General features: G+C 40.4%; 1 protein-coding gene across 1 annotated transcript in view; it reads right to left on the reverse strand.

Annotated features, from left to right (window-relative positions):
- Positions 1-17,222, reverse strand: part of ADGRD1 (adhesion G protein-coupled receptor D1) — a 458,528-nt gene that overhangs the window by 13,576 nt on the left and 427,730 nt on the right. Inside the window, 1 exon segment of the mRNA XM_021004341.2 lies at positions 1,659-1,785. Within this exon segment, the coding sequence (XP_020860000.1) occupies positions 1,659-1,785 (127 nt within the window).

The raw sequence follows: 17,222 nt of genomic DNA on the forward strand, positions 1-17,222 counted from the left end.
TTTTGTGGTACTGAGTTTGTTTTCTCATAGCTGAAATAAGGATCATAACCGTGCCCAGACCTACTCACCTTAGTACTTGTAAAACTCAGGTGAGCTCATAATCAATTAACAAACCAATCAAAAGCCTTTATTGAGCACCTACTCAATGTAGCTGTGCACCTACTGTGTACATGACACTGTACTCAGTCCTGGGGCTACAGAGAAAATGCTTGAAATAATCATAGACATAAAAGTGCTTTAAAAATAAGGAGTGTGACAATTGCCAGATGTATTACACGCAACAGTGGATAGAGTCGGGAGTATTTGAGTTCAAATCTGGCCTCAGACACTTAGTAGCTGTGTGATCCTCAGCAAGTCACTTCACCCTGTTTGCCTCAGTTCCTCATCTATACCATGAGCTAGAGAAGGACAAACTCTAGTATCTTTGCCAAGAAAACCCCAAATGGAATCACCAAGAGCCGGACACAACTAATTAGCTAAACAACAATAAAATTACATGCATGACATGTGTTCTATCCAAGAAAAGTGGGGCCAGCCAGCCACACAATGAGAACCAAGCTAGCTGCTGGGCAGCCTGTGTCCTTCACTGGGAACATCGGAATGGCAGGAGAAGGCAGGGCACCCCTCTCCCCAAGGATATTTGTGGACCCTGGTGGTGTGCTTAAAGGAAGACATGGATGAGAGTCATAAAGGATGGATGGGCATTGGAGGGTTGGAATCTGCAGCTTCATAGGGAGCGTCTACCTTATTGCTGTCTCCAGTCCTTTGCAGTGTTAAAGGAAGTGGATAAAACAAGGTGGGTGAGTGTCTGTGTGTACATATACATACATGGATATGTGTGTAGTAAGTGTATTGTATAGCCATTCAAAGAGAATTAACAACCACCATTTAGCACTGACATAGTTGGTTTTAACCATGACCTCTGTCTTAGTCTACTTAATATTTTTTTTTCTATGCATTTACTCTGCATAGAGACCCAGTCCCTTTAAGGGACCCTTTCATTATTTGCTTCTAACAGCATGAAAAAGAGTTCTGAAACCATCACTTAGGACTTCCTGAGTCATGAGATGGAAAGCATGCAAAGGAAAAAAGGATGGAAATGGGCTTTCAATTGATTTTTCAAGGAGCCATGGGTGACCGGCACCCAGGAACGGTGCACGCATGGGGAAGCAATGGGGAATATATAGTTCAGTAATATCTGAAGGTGGAGCTGGAAGGCCTCACACCATCATTTTTGGGAATAGCTGAAGCTATCCCAGCCCCTTGTCCATGCAGAGTTGCCTGTAATTACTGCGGCTGTGGATTAAACATGTTATTTCTCCATTCCCTGCTTTTCATTTTTCACTAGATAAAATCAGACCCTGAAGTAGTCCGACCCACTCCCCAAAGCCCTAGATTTGAGGCAGTATGCAATATATCTATTTCCCTGGCTATCTCTCTAGGGAAATGCTAAGCCCTTTGGTAATTGTTCTGTCCTCCTATCTTAGCAGGGGGTGGAGACCAGAAGGGGGATCTTGCGTAGCTGACAGGCTTCTGGGACTTATAAAGGGGAACAAAAGGTCAGGTTGACTCCAATAAAGACAGAATTACTTTCCAGACCATGTCTCCTGAGACAACCAGAAGCCTGGTTGCCTGCTGAACCTCACATATTCACTTACTTGTAAAGAGTTAAACACTGCAAACATGTACTGGAACATGATGGCGTGGTTATTCACAGCAAGCACACCAAAAATCCAGGAACTCCCCAGGATGGGCAGGAGCACTGCTACTGCTTTGGCCGTCAGCCTGAAAGATGAAATGGGCTATGAGCACGTCATAATGGAGCTGGCAGGCATGCAGGGTAGGACAGCTTTCGTGGAGTCACAGTTAGCCATCAATGGAAACGTTGTTTATTGGTGTCACAGAATCATAGAGCCCAGGTTCTACTGATACACTTCTCTCCTCTTAATAGAGGGGTGAGGGACTATAGGTATAGAGTGATGCATATACCATCAGATGTCCATTGACTATGATGAGTTGTTTTGCTTAACTTTTTCTTTAAATGAAAGGGGCAGGGGGCGGGAGAGTTGGGAAGTGAGGATAGTGTAAAGCAACAAAAAAGTATTAACTTATAAAAGGAAAAAAAGGAAACAAAAAAGAAGGAAGGAAGGAAGAAAGGAAGAAGGAAGGAAGGAAGGAAGGAAGAGGAAGGAAGGAAGGAAGGAAGGAAGGAAGGAAGGAAGGAAGGAAAGGAGGGAAAGAGAAAAGGAATGAGGAATGAAGGAAAGAAGGAAGAAAGGAAGGAAGGTAGGGAGGGAGGAAAGGAGGGAGAGAGGGAGAGAGGGAGGGAGGAAGGGAGACAAGGAGGAAGAAAGGAGCAAAACCATGATTTAATTGGAATAAGGAAATAGCCTTGCAAAAAGTCTGAGTCTGAAACAGGTAAGAAATTTCCTTCTATTAATACTGGCTCTGGAAATTACAGTCAGTCTTAGAGCATTACCTAAAACAGAAATGTCAAACATTCTACCTACAATACACTCCAGTGCAATTGAACAGATTAAAATGTAATTAGGAAATAATTAACAGAATAAAAATACAATAAAACATAGATAATGCTAACTTGAGGATTTCTAAGTCAATATAAGACCTGCAGGGATCTTTATGTACCATTTAGTGGCACCTATTTCTATTTAAGTTTGGAACTGTTGACCTAGAACACTAAGAAATTGGGTGATTTGCCCAGGGTGGTACCGCCATCATGTTTCAGAAGTGAGACTTGAACCCAGGACCTCTTAGTGTGAAGGCCAGCTCTTTCTCTGTTCACTAGGCCTCTTATTAATATTGCCTCTTAATAAATCTTTGATTGGTTGATTCTATGTTATAATTAGCATTTATAATAATAATAAATACTATTTAGAAACATACCAAATATTTATAAATATATCACTGATAATAAATAATATTTATAAATATACTGAATCTTTAGAAATATGTTCATTATAATAACAAATACTATTTACAAATGTACTAAATCTTTATAAATACATTGATTATACTAATAATTGCTATTTATGAATATACTGGATCTTTGTGATTCTATTTATTATAAACAATAAATATAGATATAAATATTAATGATGATGATAATATTCATCATTATGTAACACATATAAAGGAAACATAGTAACTATCTGCGAGGATCTGAAGGGCAGCCACATGGAAGAGAGATTCTGCTTTCCTTGGCTGGCCCCACAGGACAGAAATAAGCAAAATGGGAAGAAGTCAAGATAACGAGGTAGATGGGGCTTCAGCTTCTACATTTCTAAAATGAAAGCACTATCAGAATGTTAAGTAATGATGATGATGATGATGATGATGAGGATGTTGTTAGTAACACTACGGTGATGGCGATGGTATCCGATACACATTAAGAAAATGAAATGCCCTGTGTGCAATCCAGAATCCAGAGTGAGACTGAGTATCAATTTGACAATTTCAGTTCTATTACAGATACACAATGGACTTTTTGTAGAATAAATCCCATCATTTAAATGTAATAACTTCTGCTACTGAAAACATTTAAAATATAATCCAATCCCTCCACAAAGTATCTGCTGCAATTCCCCTCCTGGACCTTAGCCATTCTCCTTGAATCAGGCAGCCTTATCTTCGGACTCCCTTCAGTTTTGAATGATTTCTCCTCTTTGAGACCTCTTCTTTCATACTGCCCAATCATTTTCCATTTCCCTGCTTTTCTGCTGTCCCCCTAATATTCCAATCTTCTTTGAAAAATAAACATTTTATGCTCGCTTTATCTTTGGGGGTCCATTTCCAATTTTTTCCTCTCCCTGTGTTTTGCTAAAACCCTTCAGACATTTACCATAGATGTTTTAGGCTTTTTTTTCTGGAGAGCTAAGTTGCCCAGACAGACATCATGCTAAGTAAAATCTCATTCTTTCAGTGGCTGTATTGTAATGGGACCTTTGGATCACTCAATTTAGCTCAGTTTCCTCTCTCTCTCTTTCTCTCTCCCTCTCCTTTTAGCTTTGTTTTTCTTGTTTCCTTGAACAAGCTGATGCCAAAACAGATGGATGAACCCTAACAGCCATTAAGGAAAAAATCACTACTCAAGGGAACTAAATTGTATTGCTTTCAAGAATGAGGGTCATAACTCACCAATCAATGCTATTGGTTCTGTGGGAAACTTATCCTTTTATAAGGCACTCGGCCTCTGTGTTATTTCCAGCACCCTGTCTGATGCCTGAGACCCCATAAACCATCATTAAAGAAATTAAGGAAGGGAGACAGAGAAGTTATGTATAGAAACTAATTTTCGCCTGAGTAATGCATGAATGCTTTGCATCCCCCCTCCTAAACAAATAGACTCCTGAATCTGTCCACCTCCTGAGCTCAGACTGTGTGGCCTTTACCTAAGGGAGGGAGATACGTCCTATCAGTCAGGGAAAAGGGTATATTTATACATGATATCACATTTATATCATATTTATGAGGTTATAGATTTAGAGCTAGAAGGGTCATTACAACTCCATCATTTTACAGATTAGGAAACCAATGGTGCTGTAGATTGAAGATTCAGAGAGCCAACTGTTAAATTTTCAGTGTGAGCATTTACATCTCAGAAATCAGCAAAACTACCAATCAGGTCTTAATTTACTGCTTCATTGATGGTCTAGACTTCAGAAAGAGAAAATGCAGATAAGACTTCAAAGTCCATCACACATGTCTTTGTTTTCTCAGAGAGCTGATTGTTAAACATTTGCCAGTAAGTCTGATTGAAACCTAAGTCTTCCTGCCTCTGAGCCGAACAATCTCTCTGGTATACCACTCTGACCATGGTGCCTCTTACATGCATAACTATGATGCACAACAATGTAAGAGAAGTATTTTCAAAAGGTAGGAAACAAAAGTTTCTGTGAAGTATGAAATACAAAGTTTTCACTTACAAGAGGGATTACAGAAAACAGTCTTTGAAGGGCCTTGAATGCCCTAGTCAATCTATATCTGGAGAATTATGTTGGGTTCTTGGGCTCCTTGGGATGATCTTCTTCCATTGGAAGTATCTAAAGAAGACTACTAATAGCTTGTTGTGGGGGTGTAGAGGTGATATGTGACCAGATAGGCACAATTGGATTAAATGATCTTGAGGTCCTTTTTTCACTTAATAGGTAATAGGAGGCACTAAAGATTTGCAAGGCAGAAGAGGAACAAATCAGAGCTATAACTAGGGACAAAAGCAAAGTGGGATGGGATGGTGGGGCAAAGAGAAGATTACCTGGGCTTAATCTGCAGACGGCAGCAGACAGCAAGAATGATTTGGATAATGGCATTAGTGCCTTCTAAATTTCAGTAGCCTGGGGCAGAGCATCAGTTTCCCCACCCTAGTGCTGGCTCCTTTATGGATAATGAAGCTCTGTCTATTATATAAAAAGCAGATAAAAAAAGAAAGTGATTGGGGACCAGCAGACTTTCTGATGTTGTTGCAATAGACCAAAAAGTTATGGCAAAGGGTCCAAACCAGGGTAGTGGCTGTAGGAATAGAAAGGAAGGGACAAATACGAGAAATTTTACAAAAGTCAAACCAAGAGGCCCTTATAACTAACTGAATATGAGCTGGAAGGGGTGGAGGAAGGGGAGATTGTTGTTGTTTGCCCACGTTTAAGATCATGAGAGACTCAGTGAATCTGCCATATTTTTTCAGCAAGAAGAAGGAACAGGATTAGGAGGAAAGATGAAAATCCCAGCCCATGGTATCCTGAACAACAGTAGCCTATTTAAGAACATCTTCATACCTCTCCCCACTCCATTGATAAGAGACCTCTTTCCAAACAAATAGGACTTATTTATGAGGCGAAGCCTTAGTACAGGTATTATCTTTATTAGCTTTCTTCATTAATATTCAAAAGCCATAAGGTACTCAGGCCTCTAAACACCAAAAAATACAATTGTGCTCCCAGCTCAGCTGGCTGAGATGCTAGCCTTAAACATCACAGCCACAGTATTGGCTTATTTAGCAGAGGGGGTGCTGGGAGGGGAGGGTTGTTTCCTTTTTCTGTTTTGAAGAAGGAAGAAGCAAACAACCAGCAGTCTAAACCCAAAGCTGAAGGACGAAGTAGGTATATTGAGGGCATCAATAAGATTTTTGTTATTTGTATCTAATTTATCCTGAATATATCTAGTTTATACACAGTTGTTTGCATGTTGTTTCTCCCACTGGATTATAAGATCATTGAGGGCAGGGACTGTTTTTGCCCCACTCTTTTTTTGAGGGGAGGGTATTCCCAGCATTTAACACAGTGCCTATCAACCACAGGTGCTTAATAAATGCTTGTAGAATTATTTTTGGCTTGACTTGAACTGTCTTCCAGATAACTAACTAAAGATAGAATCTATATTTTTACCCCTTAGCTAATGGAGGATCTCTGATTCCATGGCCCCCATGCCTTAGCAGTGGGTCATAATGGGGCCTTCAGCAATTGGAGTAATCAAAGACACCTGCCATGGAGCCCCATGAAGAAGTTCAGCTCCATTCTTGAAATACAGTTTATCTGGCAGCCATATAAAATGAATGAAGAGGTCAACTGGTGGGATATGTGTTCCAGCAGACAATTTTTCACTGTTAATAAATAATCAATGATACTGTGCTTCTAAAAACCCTAGCCTGTCATTTTTACTGTTTGTTATCAAGACACACAATCAATAGTGAATCCATCCTTGTGCATGCTGTAGGAACTGCACAGGGGACTGGGGCTTGAGCGATGGGGAAACATGTTTCCATGGGTTGGTATTAATGGTAAGGGCCTCCTGCCAAGGTTATCAAGCTGCTCAGAAATGCCCAAGGAATCTTCCACCATCCTGGAGTCTGGATCTTGAGATCGAGTGTATTTACTGGATCCCAGTGGGCACACTGTTGATTGCCTTGCTCTGCTGTTTTATGTCTCATGGAGTGCCAAAGAGAAAATTGTTTCCAGAAGAGATGGCAGACAGCCCTGTCCCCTTTGGATCCAAGATGAAGCCAAAAGCTTCGGTTTTCTGATTTAAAGAAAATAATGAAGTGGCAAGATCTTGGAGTATCTGTGTTCTCTTCCCCATTGAGGGCCAAAATGTCATTATTTTAAGCTTATCCCTTCCTAAGGGACTGGTCAATGCCATTGTATTTGAGCAACCCTCTTTGTGCCTCAGTTTTCTCATCTGTAAAAGGGGAGTAAGAGTACTTAAATTAAGGCAGCAATTATTAATCCATGTCCATAGATAGAGTAAATGAACGTGGATGGAAAGCAATTTGTGTATTTATTTTCATTAATCTCTAACTGGAATTTAATATTTCCTTCAATTATTTTAACATAATACTCTGAAAAGGTCTCCATTGGTTTCACCAAACTGCTAAAGGGTCCATGACACATAAAAAAATGTTAAGAATGGGACAGCTAGGTGGCGCAGTAACAGAACACCGGCCCTGAAGTCAGGAGGATCTGAGTCCAAATCCAGCCTCAGACCAAACACTTGACACTTACTAGCGGTGTGATGTTGGACAAGTCACTTAACCCCAATTGCCTAAAAATTTTTTAAAAAAAGGTTAAGAACTGTGTGTGGTACACTTTGGCTGTCATATAACTTCTCCCTGCCCCAGGCAATTCTTTAGGACTAGAAGCTATAAGTGAAAGGCTGAATAATGTACATTGTCACAGGAAGATTCCCTACACAAATGAAATCAAACATTCAGAGAGAAAAAAAAAAGTACACTACCAGTACTGTACCTAGTGTTTGTTAGGCTTTGAGCAAATAGCACCAAACATACCTGGGGTAAGACACAAAATAAGCCCTAAGGGGAGTGGAAATAGACCTTCAAATGTGGTGAGGAGGAGGGGTTGGCTCCCATAAGCAGAAACCAGAACAATGGGAAAGGCAATAGCCAGTAGAGAGGAGAGTTGGAAAATAGCTCAATTGGAGTGTTACTGCTAAGAGGAGAAAACATACCATGCATACTATAGTTCTAGTAGCTTTCAGTTTTACCTAATTTTATATTGCTAACAAGGTGTCAAGCTAAGTTATTTCTTTGCTACTGAAAAATCCTGTTATCAGGGACTGCTAAATAATGGTGACTTGGTACAAAGGCCCAGTGACCCTACCTTGGTTATAACTTTGTACTCTACATAGCTCATAGAGCTATTATGGGAAAAGCATTTTGCAAACCATTAAGGGTTACAAAAACATTAGCTATCATTGCTGCTTTCCCTACATATACATAATGGGGCAACACTCCAAGATGGCAGTCCAAAATTAGTACAAAATATCTCTCTAATTGGCCAAAACAAGAGATGAACTTTTTCAGTGGTCAGGTTAATGCATTGGTTGGATAGCTGAGGAAGTAATCTCCTAGGATTCTGGAGATGATGTGTCCTCCACCGGGTTATAGGGCCAATGTCATGGGGAGTAGACTGTACACCTTACCTCATTTAGATGCATGAGGCTAGGGCAGCTCAGTCCTCGTTAGCTTTAATTAGAGTTGTGTGGCTAAATCCCCATGCATCAATTTGAAGCTACAGCCTACAAAAAGGCTTATCACATTATGTGAGATTGGTTTGCCTAGGAGCGTGAGTATTATTTTAGCAGGAATCTCTTCCTCTAGCCAATTTATTTATGATTCTTTAATTTTTTACAGGGTCTGACACATAGGTGTTGTGTCAGAGAGAGAGCCTGTGGATTCTCTCTGTCCCCAAAAAATTAAAGTATAGGTGCACGAGACCATCCGTGCTCTGCAAGGTCCTGCTGAAGCCAGCAGCAAAGGGGGCTGTCCAGTGCAAATACAAAGACAATAGTCATTTATTTGGTACCTACTGTGTACAGGGCATCCCTATTCCTAATGCAATAATATTGAAAGTCAAGAAGGCACAATGGAAAATCAGGATTTCAGAACGAGAATCAGGAGTGGAGGGGAACTCAGAATTCAATGAATTCAACCTCTACCCAATCAGAAATGTCCTAGAACAGTGTATACAAAAAAAGCATCAGTCAGTCACTGATTGAAGGCCACCAATGAAAGGAAAGCCAAGGCAACTCATATCACTTTTCAATAGCTATACTTGCTTTTCCTGATATACAGCCTAAATTTACCTATCTCCAGTTCCCAGTAATTGTTCCCAATTGTGCCCCTCTAGAGTCAATGTGAATAACGTTCATCACACTTCTGGGGTAACAGTCCTTTGCCAACTTGAAGACACTATCATATCCACCTGGGTAAACATCCATAACTCATTCAATCAGAATGCCAAGACGATTCACACCAGAACCTTCTCCACCATTTCCCCCTCAGACCCTGATGGAGACAACCTAGGATCATGAACCCAAGAGCCTTGGGAATAGCAATGTTTCCAAATCAGTGCCTTCAGCCATCACTTTATGGGAAGCACTCCCATAAAGATGCAGCCTAGAAGCTATTCTTGAAAGTGCTACAGACATAGATACTGAAGACCTAGAAAAGAAAGTGAGGCAGCTAAGTGGCACAGTAAATAGAGTCTGAGCCTAGATTCAGGAAGGCCTGATCAAATCCAGACACACTTAGCTATATAACCCTAGGAAAGTCACTTAACCTCTGTCTGCCTCAGTTTCTTCAGCTGTAAAATGAAGGTCATAACAGCACCTATTTCCAAGTGTTTTGGTGAGGATAAAATGGGATAACATTTGTAAAGCATTTAGCACAGTGCCTGGTACCTGGTAGATTCTTAATAAATGCTTATTTCTTTCCTTCCTTTTTTGTCCCCAAAGTCCTTGGCACTGTTGAATTGTTCAGCATTAGAAACTGAAATGATTTTATCAGTTGAAATGACAGTAAGGAAGAGGCATTATTATCTGTTTTGCCATTGCACTCCAAGGACTACTGGATCTTTCCATCTGACTTGACACTAAAATATTCCATATGTATTGTCTCCCCCATCCGAATGTGAGTTCTTTGAGAACAGAAACTGTCTGACTTTCTTATTTGAGTCCCCAGCGTCTAGCTCAATGCTTTTCACATAGTAACTGCTCAATAAATGCTTTATTCTTTCATTCAACTCTCACATGGCACTCCATCTGGACTCCTTACCATGCCATTCACCTTCCTTTGGACACTCTGGCTTGCCTATGACTCCCCTACCATGTAGTGCCCGTGCCTGAACCCAATGCTCCAGGAGTGTTTTGATGAAGGCTGCCTTCCTGGGGTTAATCTAATGCAAAGATTGGAGTAGATAACCTCGACATCCCTTCGAACTCTAAAATTCTGTGAATGTGTATGCACAACACATTGAGGGACCAAGCATATAAAGATACTCTCTCTACCTCTGCAAGGAGCTGGCATCATGAGATCAATTTTCAGTTAATGTGAGAGCAATGACCAAGAGCAATTTTATTCTGACCTGTCCCAAAGGAGTCTCTCCTCCCAGAGAGCTAAAACAATGTCTTCTTGGTTTGGGGTCACCACTCATCAAATACATGGGAGTAGATAGATGAATTTGGGGGACTCTAACGATATTCAAATAGGAAGGGATTTATAGCCTAGTGGAACAGGTAGCCCTGAATGCCTTCCCCAGACAGCTGCTATTTGCTTTCCACAGTTTTCTACAAATACGAGTTTGCGTTGTATGGTTTGTCCTTCATTCTCAAAGAAGGCCATGACATCAGGGAGATGATGACATGACTTGCAGTTGAATTGGATTTGAGTGAGGGAGGGCTGACAAATATGAGCTATTTAGGAGATGGAGCTGAAACTATCCTGGAGAGGGGATAGTACTAAAATCAACAGAAAAGCCATAATCCCATCTAAACAACACTATATTTTGGAAAAAAACTACTGGCTTTGGGCACAGAGAAACTGAGTATGAATCTTGGCTCTGTCATTTACTATCCAGGTGACCTTAGGCAGATTGGTTTACTTCTTGGGTCTTTAATTTCCTCATTTATTTAATGGATTGAATAGTCTTCTGAGATTCTCTCCAGATCAAAATCTATGATCCCCTGATCCTATTCAATATTTCAATAATCTCATGTTCTGATTAGATAAGAAGGGTAAGACACTGAGCTATATTTAAAGCCAGAGGACCAGGATTCCAATTCTGGCTTTGTTAGCTGTATGACCATGGACAGCTCACTTAACCTATACAGGGCTCAGCATCCTCATCTGGCAAAAAAGCGGAAATTGGACTAGATAGATGCCTTCTCAACTGCCAGCTTCAAGCCTCTGATCCTATGATATAAGTCCCTTTTGGCTTTTGTTTTCAGTGCAACCATTTCTGCATTTGAAATTTGAGCTTGTATTCCCCCACCTCCCCTATTTCCCAAAAAATCCTTCAGATGATCCCACCCCCTTCTAATAGCCAATGAAAGGCACAAAACAAAACCTTATGCAATGAAACTTATTTAAATCCATGCTTAAAAAATTGGAAGGACATATTCCCTCCAGGCTTTATGGGAATCACTCCTGATCAGGTGCTCAGAGTGAATATTTTAAGTTAAATTATCTCTAATTATTGTTTTAATTAAGATGCTGATTTGTTTCCCTGAAAAGCACCTTCCTTCCTCCTCACCTTTGCCCTTAAATGTGTTTCTCCTTTGAGCCATGTCCCAAATTTTCTTCTGGAAGACCCAAATATCTTCCCTCTATCTGACAGTTTTATTTGTCTCTAAGTTGTGCTTGAGCCCCCAAGTACAATAATTGAGCTCTCAACATTGTGGGGTTGTCTTTCACTTTATCCACTGACTTATTTTCCCAGGCAAAGCTCTATCACTAAGGGAATATATGCAAATGGGCCCAAAATTACTTAGCAACCTGAAAGCCTTCTCTGGAGACCAATGTCAGGGATGGAACCACGGCCTGTTTGCCTAAATGTTTGCTCTCTGAGTTGGCACGACTTAAATATTTGTCTTATTATGTGGCATAAGATGACACGCTATTCTGCAATTTCATAGCTAGGACCAGGTTTATCAGGGCAGCAGATGTCCCTAGAAATTTTAAGTCATTGAGATTTACCCTGGGATTTAGTCTTCCTTGATCTGTGCCCCCCAGGAGTGACGAGTATATAATGGATGTGGGTAAGAAAATGAATCATAGACATGGGTCTCCCTGGCTGGAGTTTCCCCCCTCCTAATGTCAGGAATTAGAATCCCCCAGCGATCCATAAAAATCATAAATGGGCACTTTGGGATCTTATACAAGTTCATTTTATGAGAAAAGGGAAACAAGCCAGATGACTCAACTTGGCTTTCCCATTGCAATCCTAACTAATGTGAGCAAAGTACTGGGTCATCTGGAAGGCTACCTAGAGGGTAAAGCCCCTGTGTTGATTCCTCTGTCTCCCCAGGGAGCTGATTTTCTATCAGAGTGGTCAAGGAAGTCAGTGGGAAGTTGCCCATGTCCTTTATGATCCATCAAGTCTTCAGTTCATAAAACTGATTATTTGCAAAGCACACGCAATTTTTGTCTTGCAATTATTACTCTACAAGCAACTGAGCCCCACACTCCCTCTCATACATTCTATGTTCCAGCCAAACTGGTATACTTGCTGATCCCCTGTACTTCATATTCTACATCCCACTTCCACATCTTTGTTATTTTTTTATTATAATTTTTATTTCACTAATTATTTCACAATGATATTTTTTTTAATTTAGCATTCATTTAAAAAAATTGAGTTCTGAATTTCTCCTTCCTTCCTATCCATTGAGAAGGCAAACAATATGATATCAATCATACATGCTTCCATGTAAAGGCTCTTTCCCCAAGCCTGGAACGCTCACCCTCTGTACCTTTGCTTCTTAGAACCTGAAGCTCCCTTTAAGTCTCAGCTCATATACCATCTCCTATATGATGAGACCTTTCCTGATCACCCCAGTTCTTAATTCCTAACACCCCCCACACACATACATACACAAAATGCTTTGCATTTACTATTAATATATTTTGTATTTATTTATCTGTGTACAAGCTTTATTTCTTCATTAGAACATAAGGTCCTTGAGGGTAGGGACTATTTCCTTTTCATCTTTGTAACCGTAAGACCTAGTACATTGCCTGACACACAGGAGACACTTAAAAAATGTTGTTGAGTGAGTGAATGTGAGAGTCTGATGATGGTACTCAAAACCAGAGGGGAAAAGAAATAGCTCAGCCTCACAAATAAATCTTTCCTTTCTCCACATAGAAGTATTTTATAATGAGACATACTTTGCTGGCATCTTTATCGATTCATGCTCCATTATATCCCAATGCATTAATGGCCATGGGGTACATTCAACTTACAACTAAGCACTTTGCATTTATAGCTGAGACTTGGCCAATGGATTTTATACAGCATCAGAGCATGCCCTTCCCAACAGACGCCTCATCTGGCTTTCCCAGAGGGGACCAGACAGCCATACGTGATGGCAGGTGGGGCTGAGAAGGTGCTCAAGGAGAGTATGGCATTATCTTAAAAGATCGTGTTTCCATTCTAGAGCTTACAGGATTTCTGTACTCATAAGGCCCCTGATGTTATGGAAATATAGTATTATAAAGTGAGAGTAAATGGGAATGAAAGGGAGGCTTCTAGCTTGTCCCCCAGCATCCACACATGGGACAATAACCCCAAATGCTCCCAACTGTAGTTATGGTCCTGTTTTATTTCACATGTGATTCTTCAAAGTTCAGTAAGTTCTTGAAATGAGCCATTTGGATTGGCAGAATGATTGTGCAAAGCCTTCATCTAGTTCATTTAAACAATGACATAGAAAAACATAGAATACATCCTCTTCTACTTGACTTCTTGCTCAACTCACTCTCCAGTCTATTCCATCGTACCACCAGCTGCCTTGCCCACCTAGGTATGACTCCTTCCTGAGGTCTGCTCATATATGGATGAGTCTCTGCCCATCATTTCATGAGGAGCCCCAGCCACGCTGTTCATTTCATTACTAGCTGAACTCACTCTCTGGACTGTTTCACCTCTATACCAGCTGTCTTGCCCCTTCATGTGTCTCCCTCCTATCCAGTTCCCCTTTATATTTTGTCTTCCCTTATAAGCTCCTTAAAAATAGCAACCATCTTGTTTTAGTATCTCTCTCTATCCATCCATCCATCCATCCATCCATCCACCCATCCACCCATCTACCCCTATCTATCTGACCATCAACTATCTTTCTATCTTTCTCATATCTCTCATCTGTCTCTCATCCCTTCATTCCTCTCTCTCTCTCTCTCTCTCTCTCTCTCTCAATTCCTCCCTCCTCTCACATTCTTATTTCACCTCTCACAATCCTTAGGTCCAAAGCCCCAAAGCCCCATGGCATTTCTTCTGCCCTCAACTTCCTGATATTGCTGGATATTCGTGTTCTCTCTCTCTCCTCAGATTTGAATGTTATCCACTTTTCCAGCATAGGATCACAGGATAATATATTTTGAGCTCTTAAGGAGCTTAGAAACCATCCAGTTCAACTCCCTCATTTTGCAGGTGGGTGAACCGAGGCACAAAGAGATGAAGTTATTTGTCCAGACTCACACAGCTCACTCAGATTTGAGGCAGGACTCAAGCTTAGGTCTTCCTGACTCAGGGGCTGGCACCCTGTCCTCTAGGCCAAGTTGCCTAGATGTTTCATCCCTCAGTGTACTACAAGCACCTTGAAGGTTTTGTTTTTCAAAGAAGTAGACCAGTTTTCATTTTTGTGCTTATGTTCCCAGTTCCCAGCATGGAGCCTTACACACAAGTTGTGTTTAATAAATGCTTGTTGAATTAACCTGATGGGACTAATAAGTAATTACTAGGGTGGCAGGTGCTAGAGATACATAGAAGAAAAACACATATTCCTTGACCTTAGGAAATTTCCAGTCTAATTATAAGTAAATGAGCTATGTGTATAACCTTAGGGAAGTCTCTCAAACTCCCTGGGTATCAATTTCTTCATCTAGAGGCATCTGGATAGCATGGTAAATAAAGTGGAGGCTTGGAGTCAGGAAGACCTGAGTTCAAATCCAGTCTCAGACAGTTACAAGCTGTGTGACACTGCACAAGTCACTTAAGTCCATGTTTGCCTCATTTTTTTAATCTGTAAAATGGGTATAATAATTGCACCTACCTCTCAGGATTATTGTGAGAACAAAAAAAGATAATCATTATAAAGTGCCTGATGCAGTGCCTAACACATAGTAGGCATTATATAAATAAGTGTTAGCTATTATTATCTATGTAAGGAAGAGGTTGGACTCAGCCTCTGAAGCCCCTTCCAGCTCTAACCTATGGTGCTAACTCACCTCACTGCCCTGAGTCTCAGTTTCCTCATCTATTTGCAAAGAGAAGGTCAGATTTGATGGGCTCCAAGGTCCCTTTTAGCATGAAATCTACAATTCTATGATCCTAAAAGAGGAAAGAAACCAGTTGAACTTTGACTCTTCTCTATCATGCCCATTACTGAAGTTGAAGGATAATTATATGGAGAGGAACTCAGCACTGAAGCCCTGCTATTTAAAATTAGGTCATACTCTCTCTGCAAGGAGAATAAATAAACAGACATTTACATTTACAGAGTGGAGGGGGATTTGGTTAGTAGGGCTCTAAGCTTGATTAATATTAGAGCTTCTCACTTACACAAACTAATAATAGTCCCAGTATCAATAACTCCCTGAGATGCCTTCAATGCTAATCTTTTATTGCTTTCTCTGCCCATGATTCAAGCCCATATGTTTACAAACCCAATCAAGGATTTTCCCCCCTTGTGTCTAGTAAAACGTGTACTAAACAACATATCTATTCTGTCCCACCCAATGAACCAATCATTTAATTAGTTTTAAGGCAAGCAGACCTCCTCTGACTCACTAATTATCATCATTTCACCATCTTAATGCCTATTCTTTATGACCACTGTTATGCAGGGAGAAGACAAGGGTCTTTATTGCTCCTCCACCCCACCCTCTGTTTTCCTCATTTTGCCTAAAACCATGGGAGCATCCAGCCAGATCCTTGCTATCAAACATTTTAAACCCAGTCTTAAAGTCATGGGACTTGAGTTTGGAAATGGGTTCTGCCATTGACTAGCTGTGTGACCTGGTGCAAGTCACTTCAACTCCCCTGGTATTTGGAAAATGAGAAGATTTGATTAGATGACTTCTATGCTCTCATGCAGCTCTAAATCTCTGATTCTATGACCTTGAAAAAAATCAATGTGCCATCAGTAGATCATGAGGTCAAGGCTTTCATTACCTGGGAGCAAGAGGATGATTTGAGCATCCCAAATACAAGGACATATGGCACCTATGAAGAAAAAGTGTCAAACTCACTGAGTGCCTCACTCACTCGATTAAAATGTTATTGGGAAATGCTTAACAAAATAAAGTAAAATAAAATAAAACAGATAATGTTAATTTGTGATTTTCTAAATTAAGATGCTGCCTAGAAGGATCATTATTATTTGAATTGGAAGCATCACTTAGTAAGCCATAGTAAGACCACACTTAGGGTACCATGTTTGCTTCAGAATGCCACCTTTGTGCAAGGACATTGATATGCTAGATGGATATTAGGTTATCATGATAATAATAATTATTATTTCATGTGACCTTTACAACAACCTTCTAAGGTTGTTACAGATATTATCAACCTGTTTTACAGATTAAGGAATAGATCATAAGATCACAGATCTAGAACTGAAAAGAGCCTTAGAGGCCATCAATGCAATATTACATAAGTGTATCGAGAGTAAAACAAAAGCTAAATGTCTGAGGCCTGAAGGGAGAAGGTTGCTATTAACTGGTGAGAGCCAGGGAGAATTCGGGGAGGAATTCACACTTGAGTTGGAATGGTAGCTTTTTAAAACACTTGTTATTGTATATCATAGTTATCTGTGTAAAAGAGAGTATGATCAGCCTGAGAGAGAACAGGGAATGTTGGGCTTGGAGGTAAGAAGATCTGGGTTCAACTCTTGCCTTGGGTATTTATCTATGTGACTCTGGGCAAATTACTTAACCTCTCTATACTTATAGCATCTCCTGTTAAGTAATAAATGGGTTGCAATTTGTGCTGGTGGAAGGATTTCCTGTGCTATGAGTTCTCTGTGCTAATGGAATCACAGATTCTTTCAGCATTAACAAATAGCTAGTTATCTGTGTATGTGTTCCATTCCCTTAGGAGATAATAAACTACAAGACATTAGGATCTGTGTTTTACCTAAAATCATGTATCCTCCCAGTCCCTAATGCAGTGTTCTGAACACAGAAGCACTTAACT

Source organism: Phascolarctos cinereus, unplaced genomic scaffold (assembly GCF_003287225.1).
Source record: "Phascolarctos cinereus isolate Bilbo 61053 unplaced genomic scaffold, phaCin_HiC Scaffold_4;HRSCAF=312, whole genome shotgun sequence".
Taxonomy (NCBI): Eukaryota; Metazoa; Chordata; class Mammalia; order Diprotodontia; family Phascolarctidae; genus Phascolarctos; species Phascolarctos cinereus.